Raw genomic sequence first — 11,541 nt, forward strand, 5'->3', positions numbered from 1 at the left:
GTAGAGATTCCTAGAGGGGGAAATCTCCCCCATCAACCCGTATACTTTAAAAAGTCCCATTTGCAGTTGTTACAGTCTCCCCTTGAGACATTACACAAAATGTCTGAAAGCTATTTATGAACTTTTCAGTAGAATGGGAACAACAGTCTTGGCCACCATGCTGGGACCAGCCACCAGGTTAAGAAAGGAAATTATAACCCAAGACCCATATACTAAAAGTAGGAGGCCCTTGAGTGCTGCCTGCACCCACTGGCCTGGTGGTCATTTGTGCCTGAACTCTCACCAGGACCCCCCAGTCCTCCCAGTCTTATGGGGTCAACATTCCTGACACACTCTGCTCTGTCTGGATCATTGCTTCCTGGGTGGTACTTTCTGGCTGAGTATTTTGAATATCAGCCAGAATCTTTTGGTGCTCCTTCATTTACTCCTCTCCTTTCAAGAAGCTAAGACTTTGCTGGGCTGAAGGAGTAGAAATTCCAGATTTTTAAGTAGAGAGAAAGAGAACCTGGGAGAGCAGTGAGTCTCCCCTGTAGGATGGAGGCCTACCTGTCACATCCCAACCCACAGGGCCTCAGCACTCAGAGTGAGCATAAAGGCTCAAAAAATAAATCAGAATGTGAAAAAGATGAAACAAATGGAATTATAAAAACGGCTAAGCCAAACAAAAAAATCTCTAACAGTGAAACTGCTGTCTGCTTCCTTTTCAGTTGGCAGCAATGATTGTCACTATGATCCTCTACTGTCTTGTCAAAGACTTCACCCCATGATGCTATAACCTGGTGACACCCATACACCCATCCCTGTTGAGGGATGAGGTCCATGGACTGACTGGGAGGCCCAGAGCAAGGGAATGATGTCAAGGAAGTCGACCAGCCTCAGCATGAACAGGCACCTTTCCTTACTGTGCTCCAGATATTTCTGTTGGATGGTGGATTCTGATTTGTCACCTCCTCCCTCAATGATTGTTACTAAAATAACTTAAACCATAAAATGCCTCTTTGTCAGGGGTGGATCCAGGTTTTGTGGGGCCTACACATACAAATATATCAGTGCTACAAATTTTACATGAACAATAGACCTGCTGAAACTATCTCCTGAGTCCCTTGTTGTTGCTATTGATGACAAATACATCATTTTAGGGACAGTTCATAGACAAATATGGGCCATTGATATAAATATTGTGTGTGTGTTTAAGACTCTGTTTTCCTTTTATTTTTTTAGATTTTAAATTTTATTTTTTATTTTTTTTTTATTTGACACTCCGTTTTCTTGGAGATCGTGCTTTTATAAAACTTCTCCTGGGGCTTCCCTGGTGGTGCAGTGGTTGAGAATCTGCCTGCCAATGCAGGCGACACGGGTTCGAGCCCTGGTCTCGGAAGATCCCACATGGCGTGGAGCAACTAGGCCCGTGAGCCACAACTACTGAGCCTGCACGTCTGGAGCTTGTGCCCCACAACAAGAGAGGCCGCGACAGTGAGAGGCCTGCGCACCGCGATGAAGAGTGGCCCCCGCTTGCCACAACTAGAGAAAGCCCTCGCACAGAAACGAAGACCCAACACAGCCAAAAATAATAAATAAATAAATAAATAAATGAATAAATAAAACTTCTCCTAAAACACACGGAAGGAGACCAAGCATGTGGAGAAATACATTAGGACTCTCGACACACCTTAAGCCTTGTAATTAAGGAAATACTGGAGTGAGGCTTCTTTTATTCTACAATGGTATTCCTTTTCTTAAAAAAATTATTTTATTTTATTATTTTTTGGCTGTATTGGGTCTTCGTTGCTGCGCGCGGGCTTTCTCTCTAGTTGCGGCGAGTGGGGGCTACTCTTCGTTGCGGTGCGCGGGCTTCTCACTGTGGTGGCCTCTTTTGTTGGGAAGCACGGGCTTCAGCAGTTGTAGCACGTGGGCTCAGTAGTTGTGGCTTGAGGGCTCTAGAGCGCAGGCTCAGTAGTTGTGGCACACGGGCTTAGTTGCTCCGTGGCATGTGGGATCCTCCCAGACCAGGGCTCAAACTCGTGTCCCCTGCATTGGCAGGCGGATTCTTAACCACTGCACCACCAGGGAAGCCCTACAATGGTATTTCAATGTCCTCCTAATCACTCTGTGGAGCCCCTTCGAGAGGTATTTTTCACTGTTTTCTAGAACCTTTGAACAGTTACTGATAAATGGCACTGGTTTTCTGCATGCTTTTTTTTTTTTTGGCCAAATGTCTTGAATTTGCCATACGCCAGATCCCTGCACTATTCTGTCTCTCCGCATCAATTCAATGGGTGCGTATTGGGGGGGCTGGGGGTGGTTCTTGCCCCTCCATTTCCCCACACGCGAGGGCTGACCGGCGGCTCCGAGGAACGGAGACACATTTGGGTGTGTCTGACTGGGAGACGCCAGGGTCTGGGTGCACGTGCTTCCGCTGATGGCCGCCAGGGGGCGCGAGAGGCCGGGACCTGGGCCTCTGCCTTGCCTCGAAGCCGAGACGAGGCGGCCGCGGGGCGGGGCTGCCGCGGAGGCGGGGCTTCCGCGGAGGTGGGGCTTCGGAGGGGCTCCTGACGCCTCCGTCATTGGGTCCTTCCTTTCACAGTTCCGCAATGGCTGTTAACCTTTGATGGCAGGCGCTTCACCGCGCCCCTACGTCCACATCACTCTCTGCCTCCCACTCTCCCCGCCCTTATCCGTCCTTCATTTTCCCGCCCTCCTTTATGCCACCCCTCCTGTCCTGCTTTGCTCCCGTTTTCTCGAATCCTTTGCGCCCCCGTTTCCGGGCCCTCAGCCTCTATCTCTGAGGCTCCTTATTTCAAGTGACCTTTTAGAGAAAGATGTGGAAGGACATACTCCTAGCTGTGAACGTGACCTGTGGTCACGTTCAAATGAGACAGCCACGCCTCCATGAACATCTTGCTTAGTTCTACATGTTCCAAGAAGCAGGCAGTTTTACAAACATTCATTAAATTAATTCAAGTGGAAAGTAAAATTTTTTCTTTGAGTTGTTCCCTGGGGATCACAGAAGATCGGGAAAACCCTGAGCCCTCCAGGACCTGGCCACAGACATGCTCCAGCCTGGGGCTGGACAGAGGAGCCCAGAGTTGGACCTGGGCGGGTGGGGGCAGGGAGACAATGAGGGCTAGTGGCTGCAGAAGTTGGGCCTGGGGACCCTCAGTGCCCACATGCATATTTTTTTTGCCCAGAAATGCCCTCTGTGCCTCTGTTATCATCAAGAAAGGCCCGGTGATCAATGACACATGAGCTTAAGGACTACATCTTCATCAGCTGTGGCCAAGCAAGCCTCAGATGCAGAAAGTACAGGCTTTCAGGTGGGAAGGGGTTGGAGGTTCCTACCTCTGTGTCACTCCTGGAGCTCCAAAGGCCAACCTTGGCCCTGCTTCCTGTGTGGCGTTGGGCAGTTACTTTGGCCTCTCTGAGCCCTGTGAGAAGGAGGGGTCAAGTGAACTAACGTGTAGGCAGGGACTTGGGGAACATGATGGCTTGTAGCCAGATCCCTGCGTCATGGAACCTCTTCATTCACTCCACAGCGGTTTCTTGAGCACCACTGTGTACAAGGCTTTGGGAACAAAGCCATGAGTAGGACAGTCCAGGCTCCTGTCCACTCGGAGCCTCCAATCTAACGGTTGCATCAACCACACTAGTAGCCAGTGCTGAGCACTGTGCCCACAGGGCCCGGGTGGCATCTGGAGGGGTACCAGGGTGGCACACTGTGCCCCTTCTCCACCCCTGGTGTGGCTTATTTGGAGGATGGAGGATGAGGAACCAGCAGGGTGCAGTTTGGGGCACCTGCTTCCCTGGCACTGGGAACCTTGCTCCAGCACCTGATTGTGATATGATAAAGGCTGTGACAGAAGAGGGGCAGCCGCTGGGACCCCTCCCCGGCAGAGGACCCTGCAGCCAGGAGAGAGAGGGGTAGAGCAAGGCAGCTTTGGTGCCCCCGACCCCAGACCTCTAACATCTTGGGAAGCAGTATCCCAGAGGTTTGGGAAGATGCTGACTTAAATGGGCTCCCCAGTCTGGCCGACATGGCTGAAAAGGCACACTCCGTATTATTCCTTGAAGAAACTTATCTTTCTTCAACGGTGTTATGGCTGTAAGTATGTCACAACCTGGGCCCTGGGGATTTGCAACCCTTCCTCCGCAACTGGCTCGTTCAAAGACAGAAATAAGTTGATCCAAATTCACTGGCATCCGGATCTGTGGTCCCCAGGGAAGCAGGAGGGATGTAGGGCAGACTGACAAGGAGGAGGACGCACTGGGAACAGGCGTAGCCTCCATCGACCCAGAAATCAAGCAGCAGAGCGTGGTCTGGGGGACCTGGGGTCCATGGCGGAAGAACCTGGCTCTAAAGAAAATCCTGCAGAAAGCTAAGCTGTTAAGGAAGGCGGGAGGGAATGGTTCTTCTCTTGGTCCTTTACAGTTTTCAAACCATTTTTTTCTTACTATAAAAGTAACCCCAAATATGCACTGCTAAAGAAGTAATTGCTTTTAATAGTAAAACAGTAGGAGGAAAGGCCGCCAGGAAAGAGAAGGAAATTAACTATCACTCTTTACCTGTGGCTGTATCATTTTGATGGGAATTAAACAAGATAACGCATTTAAAGGGCTGATACTTGTCATCAGAACATGGCTCAATAAATATCGTCATTATATCCTTCCAGACTTTTCTATGTAACTTTGAAAAACAGCAAAACAAACATGGGATGCTAATGCTTTACAATCCTCATTTTTTTCTCTTTTAAAAAATTGTAAGTGTTTCATCCTTTTAAATAGACTTTTTTAAGAGCAGTTTTAGGTTCACAGCAAAATTGAGCAGAAGGTACAGAGATGTCCCATATAAGCCCTGCCCCTGCACACAGCCTCCCCTACTGTCAACATTCCCCATCAGAGTGGTACATTTGTTATAATGAACCTACACTGATATAATTAGAACCTAAAGTCTATAGTTTATATGAAGGTTCGCTCTTGTTGTACTTATTTATTCATTTTTTTGGCTGGGGCGAGCGGCATGCGGGATCTTAGTTCCCTGACCAGGGATTGAACTCGTGTCCCCCGCAATGGAAGAGTGGAGTCCTAACCACTGGACGGCCAGGAAATTCCTGGTGTTGTACATTCCATGGTTTTGACTAGCGTATCCACCGTGTCAGCATCGCATGAGTAGTTTCACTGCCCTAAAAATCCTCCGTGCTCCACCCATCAGCCCTCTTTCCCCGCTAAGCCCTGGCAACCACCGATCCTTCTTCTGTCTCCATCGTTTTGCCTTTTCCAGAATGTCATATACTTGGAATCATACACCATGTAGCCTTTTCATATTGGCTTCTTCCACTCAGCAATATGCCTGTAAGTTTCCTCTATGTTTTTTTCCTGGCTTGATAGCTCATTTCTTTTTAGTGCCAGTATTCCATCGTCTGGATGTACCACAGTTTATTTATCCATTCATATGCTGAAGCCCATCTTGGTGGCTTCCAAGTTTTGGCAATTATGGAGAAAATTGCTAGAAACACCCATGTGCAGGTTTTTATGTGAACATGAGTTTTCAACTCCGTTAGATTAATACCTAAGGATGGTGACTGTTGACAATCTACTTTTTTAAAAAAAAATTAGGCCTTAAAAACATTTTTCTGTATCAATAAACATTCTCCTACCACAGAAGTCAGCAAAGTACAGTCTTGTAAATAGATAGATAAAATTTATTTGTAAATAAAATAAATTTGTTTATAGATTTTGTACAGCTGCTTTTCCGCTACACCGGCTGTTTCATTTCAACCGAGACTGTATGGCCTGCGAAGCTCACAGTATCGGGTGCTTTTGCAAAAAAATTTGCCACCCCCTGTCTTACAAGCATCATTTAACATAACCGTCTAGGAACTTACCTGGTGGCGCAGTGGTTAAGGATCTGCCTGCCAATATAGGGGACAGGGGTTTGATCCCTGGTCCGGGGAGATCCCATGTGCTGCGGAGCAACAAAGCCCGTGCGCCACAACTACTGGGCCTGCTCTCTAGAGCCCACGAGCCACAACTACTGAGCCCGCGTGCCACAGCTACTGAAGTCCATGCACCTAGAGCCCGTGCTTCGCAACAAGAGAAGCCACCGCAATGAGAAGCCCACTCACTGCAACGAAGAGTAGCTCCTGCTCGCTGCAACTAGAGAAAGCCCGCGTGCAGCAACGAAGACCCAACAGAACTAAAAAATAAATAAATTTATAAAATAAAAAGAACTCTCTAGGATTCCATTGCATGGCTGTACCATGATTTACCTACCCAATCTGTGTTATTGGTTACTTCAGTTACTTCCAACATTTTGTCCTTAATGAACATCCCTGTGCATCCTGGTTTTGAGGCACACATGTGACTATTTTCCCTAGGTTTAATGTCTAGAAATGGAATTTCTAGGTAAAAGATTTTACCATAAAACCTTTAAGGTTTTAAATATGAATTGCAAAATGTCCTCCTGCCACGACTAAGATGACCAAGAAAAGAAGGAATAATGGTCGTGCCAAAAAGGGCCGCGGCCACGTGCGGCCTTTTCACTGCACCAACTGTGCCTGATGCGTGCCCAAGGATAAGGCCATTAAGAATTTGTCATTTGGAACATCGTAGAGGCCGCAGCCATCAGGGACATTCCTGAAGCGAGTGTTTTTGACGCCTATGTGCTTCCCAAGCTGTATGTGAAACTGCATTACTGCGTGAGTTGTGCCATTCACAGCAAGGGAGTCAGGAATCGTTCTCGGGAAGCCCGGAAGGACCGAACACCTCCAGCCCTATTTAGACCTGCTGGTGCTGCCCCACGACTTCCACAAAAGCCCACGTAAGGAGTTAAATCCTTAAAGGCTAAAGAAATACTGTTCCCTGGAAAGACAATACATTGGAAATTATACTTTTTAAAAAAAAGATATTGTGAGCTCACTCTTAGCTCGTTAGCGTTTTGTCGTGTTTTTTCACGTGTGTGGTGTGAGGTAGGGGTCTGATTTGATTTTTTTTTTTTCCATTTGGTGACATACTGTTGCACTTACCAACTGGTCCATCCAGTCCTCCTCTGTCTATGCTAGTTTCCATTACGCTAAAGTCTGTTCTGTGTACACTGCTTTGCTCCATTGGCCCGTGTGTATATCCCCCACTAACACAACACTATTGTAATTGCCATGCAGCACAAGTACATGTTCAGATACATGGGGTATGAATATTTCAAGCGTGGTCATGCAAATAGCATGTCACAGATTTTGCACGTCTTACTCATTCTCACATATAGCCTTGGCCAAATGTCTCCCCAGAGTCCAGCTCCGAGAGCCCCCATTCCCACTTCCCTTAAAATCTTGTCTGAGCTCATCATCCCACCCAAAGTTGAATCTGTATCCAGCATCTTTTGTTTTCCTTCCTCCACTGTGTTGCTGCAAAACGACAGGAATTTCAGTTTGGGGGTTTCAGGGAGATCCTTGCTCTAGCCATCTCACAGAGCATAAACAGCCCCGACTGTTAAAGCACCCACCCTCACTTTCCTCCTCCCTGAATCTCCATCATCTCTCATTTTCTTTCTTTCTTTTTTATAAATTTATTAATTAATTTATTTTTGGCGGCTTTGGGTCTTCGTTGCTGCGCGTGGGCTTTCTCTAGTTGCAGCGAGTGGGGGCTACTCTTCATTGCAGCGCTTGGGCTTCTTATTGTGTTGGCTTCTCTTGTTGCGGAGCACGGGCTCTAGGCTTGTGGGCTTCAGTAGTTGTGGCTCGCAGGCTCTAGAACTCAGGCTCAGTAGTTGTGGTGAACGGACTTAGTTGCTCTGCAACATGTGGGAATCTTCCCGGACTGGGGATTGAACCCTTGTTCCCTGTATTGGCAGGCGGACGCTTAACCACTGAGCCACCAGGGAAGTCCTCGTTTTCTTTCTTAATTACTTCAGCAAAGATTTATTGAATAGGTGCTGTGTCTGCAAGATTTCGTTTTCCCTTCAGTAGAATGTGGACACTATTTTATCCATGTTTTAACTCGGAGGAATCAAAGAGTACTCTCTCTCACACCTCACGTCCAACCCACTGGCAAATCCGATCGACTTTGGTCCATCCTCAGCGTCTGGTCCATCCAAAGCTGATGGCGTTGGGAGCCACGAAGGGTTCGGAGCAGAATCATGCCCTGACTCAGGTGCTCACAGGCGCCCTCTGGCGGCTATGGAGGGAACAGAGTGTAGGGGGGACCAGGGTGGAGGGACTGTATTGGTCCAGATGCGAGATGGTGGGGGCTGGACTCGGTGGGGCCAGAAGGGGGTGAGAAGTGGGCAGATTCTGGATAGACTCTGAAGATGGAGCCAATAGGACTTGCCAACACCTGGATATCTGTCCTCTGGACGCTTCACTCACCCAGAGGTTGGGAAATATTATTTTTCTTTTTAAAAAATATTTATTGAGCTTCTCTGGTGGCGCAGTGGTTGAGAGTCCACCTACTGATGCAGGGGACACGGGTTCGTGCCCCTGTCCGGGAAGATCCCACATGCCGCGGAGCGGCTGGGCCCGTGAGCCATGGCCACTGAGGCTGCCCGTCCGGAGCCTGTGCTCCGCAACAGGAGAGGCCACAAGAGTGAGAGGCCCGCATACCGCTAAAAAAAAAGAAAATTATTTACTTGGCTGCGCCAGGTCTTAGTTGTGGCTGGTGGGCTCTCCTTTTTTTTTTTGGTGGGCTCTTTAGTTGTGGCAGGCAGGCTCCTTAGTTGTGGCATACAAACTCTAAGTTGTGGCATGCATGTGGGATCTAGTTCCCTGACCAGGGATGAACCCAGGCCCCCAGCAGTGGAAGCACGGATTCCTAAACACTGGACTGCCAGGGAATTCCCAGGAAATACTAATATGAACAGGAATTCTCAGAATCTGATACAGGAGCCACATGTCTGCGGTCTCACAACTGCCTTCATGTTTCTCCCTGTTGACTGTGGGGACCCCTGACGTGTATCCACTGTGCTTTCCTGCCTCTCTGTGTCAAGGCCAGATAAGCCCAGCCATCGGCTGGTCTGGCAACTCAAAGCCTCAATTATCAAAGAGATTTTAATGATAATGATAATAATAATAGGTATAGATAGACATAGATGAAAGGGGAGACAGGAGCTGACCTTCCTTTGACCCCCCCCCCCAATCTGGTCTCTAGAAGCTCCACAGAACCCACTGAGATCCCCCTGAGCTGGTCCCACCCCTCCGTTGTGCAGATGGGGAAACTGAGGCTCAGGAGGGAAGCAGCTTTTCCTCGGTGGATAACTTGAAGTCCCCCCACCCGCGCTTACAGCATTTCCCACTGTTTGCCACCAGGCATGTGAATTTCATCGGAAACATGAGGCATTCTCCCCTGGCACCCACCGTCCTGTCATCCGGTATCTCCCCTTCAGTCTGGTCACCCCTCCCCGCAATTTGTATTTCTGAGGTTTCTTGGCCCTTCCTCTGTTTTTCGTTTTGCTTTGTTTTGTTTTTCTTGACCTGGCAGCGCGGCTTTAGGGATCTTAGTGCCCCGACCAGGGATCGAACCGGGCCCTCGTCAGTGAAAGCACTGAGTTCTAACCACTGGACCACCAGGGAATTCCCTCCTGCCTCTGTTTGGTGCCCCGCACTGTCCCTCCTGCCCTTCCGTCGGCTGCTGCTGTCTGCACACACCGCTGGAAGTCGCCTCTTAAGCCTCCCAGACTTTCAGAAAGTGGTGGCCGTGAAATGGGGTTCCAGCTATTTTTTTTTTTAATGAATTCATTTATTCGTTTTTTGGCTGCGTTGGGTCTTCGTTGCTGCATGCGGGCTTGGTCTAGTTGCGGCGAGCGAGGGCTACTGTTCGTTGCGGTGCGCGGGCTTCTCACTGCGGTGGCTTCTCTTGTTGCAGAGCACGGGCTCTAAGCACGTGGGCTTCAGTCCTTGGGGCACGCAGGCTCAGTAGTTGTGGTGCACAGGCTTAGTTACTCCGTGGCACGTGGGATCCTCCTGGACCAGGGCTCGAACCCGTGTTCCCTGAATTAGCAGGCGGATTCTTAACCACTGCGCCACCGGGGAAGTCCCTCCAGCTATGACTGATAGCTCCTAAGAATATCCCACTGCCAGCATCCTGGACAACATTCAGGAATGCGACACCTGGAAGAAATAAAATAACACCCCCCACCCCCCTCCCCCCGGCGTGTGTTCTTTCAAAATGGAGAGGCCACGGTGGCCTGGGGATGGGGTGGAAGGACTCCCAGCAGGCTCCCACCCCCCACCCGACTCCCCACCCTGTGTCCACCAGTGTTTCTCGGTCATGGTCATCATTCTCATCGTGGAAATCACTGTCGCCACAGTGGTCCTTGCCTTCTTCCCGATTGTTAAGTACAGCTCGGCTTCTCTCACTCTGCATTAGAAATAAACAGAATCAATAGAAGCCCCGCCCCTCCCCCCGGGAGGCTCCCACGCTCGCCAGGATCCGGTGATGGTGGAAGACCGAGTCTCCAGAGATAGGGCGAAAAGCCGGAAACCTCAGCCCTGCCTTCAAAGGCTCCCCTCAAGAAACTGCGGAGTGAATTGGACCACCTCTCATTTGGGGGAGTAATGGGAAGTAATTGCTGGGGGAGGAATGGGAAAAGCTGTGAAGTTTCTTAGGGTTTTGAAATGAGTTCAAAATAGAGGGCTATTTAGCAATATCCATCAAAATGAAAAAGCACGGACACTTTGACCCAACCATCTGGTCCCTAGGAATTATCCAAGGATATGCTTGGGGCGGGGGGAGTTTATAATGTATAATAATCCACACAAGGGAGTCTGATGCAGCTGGAAAGAAGGAAGGAGGAGCCTCTATGTGCAGGAGATGGTACATTCTCCAGGACATAGTGCTGTCCCCGTTTGCGTGCCCCCAGAGGCTCACCCTGAGAAAAGAATTTGAAGGCTCATTGTTTGAGAGGTGATCCCAAGAAACACCTGTTGGGGACAGGGGCAGTGAGGCAGGGAAGGGAATGTAGCCCCTAAAAGCTGACACTGTGGGGCTTCCCTGGTGGCGCAGTGGTTGAGAGTCCGCCTGCCGATGCAGGGGACACGGGTTCGTGCCCCGGTCCGGGAAGATCCCACGTGCCGCGGAGCGGCTGGGCCCGTGAGCCATGGCCGCTGAGCCTGCGCGTCCGGAGCCTGTGCTCCGCAACGGGAGAGGCCACAGCAGTGAGAGGTCCGCGTACCGCAAAAAAAAAAAAAAAAAAAAAAAAAAAAGCTGACACTGTGCAACTGGGCTGTCCTGGTGGGGTATGTCGGGGACGCAGCAAGGAGCACGCCATCTATTTTCTCCACCCAAGCGACTAGGGAGCTGCAGTATTAATCCAACACCTCCCATCAGTCATTGCTTAAGGTCTGCTCCCAGGGCGCATGCGTGCGGAGAGGCCACTGCAAGAACCTCGGTTGCTGGGGGCTTCCCTGGGGGTCCAGAGGTTAAGACTCGGAGCTTCGACTGCAGGGGGCGCGGGTTCCATTAGTGCTCAGGGAACGAAGATCTTGAATGCCGCAAGGCGCGGCCAAAAAGTTAAAAAAAAAAAAATAGAACCTCGGTTGCTGGCAGCGGGAAGCCGGG

General features: G+C 49.7%; 1 protein-coding gene across 1 annotated transcript; it reads left to right on the plus strand.

Moving 5' to 3' along the window:
- Positions 1–6,471: 6,471 nt before the first annotated feature.
- Positions 6,472–6,818, plus strand: LOC116750641 (40S ribosomal protein S26-like). The gene is given in 2 exon segments (XM_032625552.1): positions 6,472–6,580; positions 6,583–6,818. Coding segments are annotated over 2 exon segments (345 nt in total).
- Positions 6,819–11,541: the final 4,723 nt, after the last annotated feature.

This window comes from Phocoena sinus, chromosome 3, assembly GCF_008692025.1.
Source record: "Phocoena sinus isolate mPhoSin1 chromosome 3, mPhoSin1.pri, whole genome shotgun sequence".
NCBI lineage: Eukaryota > Metazoa > Chordata > Mammalia > Artiodactyla > Phocoenidae > Phocoena > Phocoena sinus.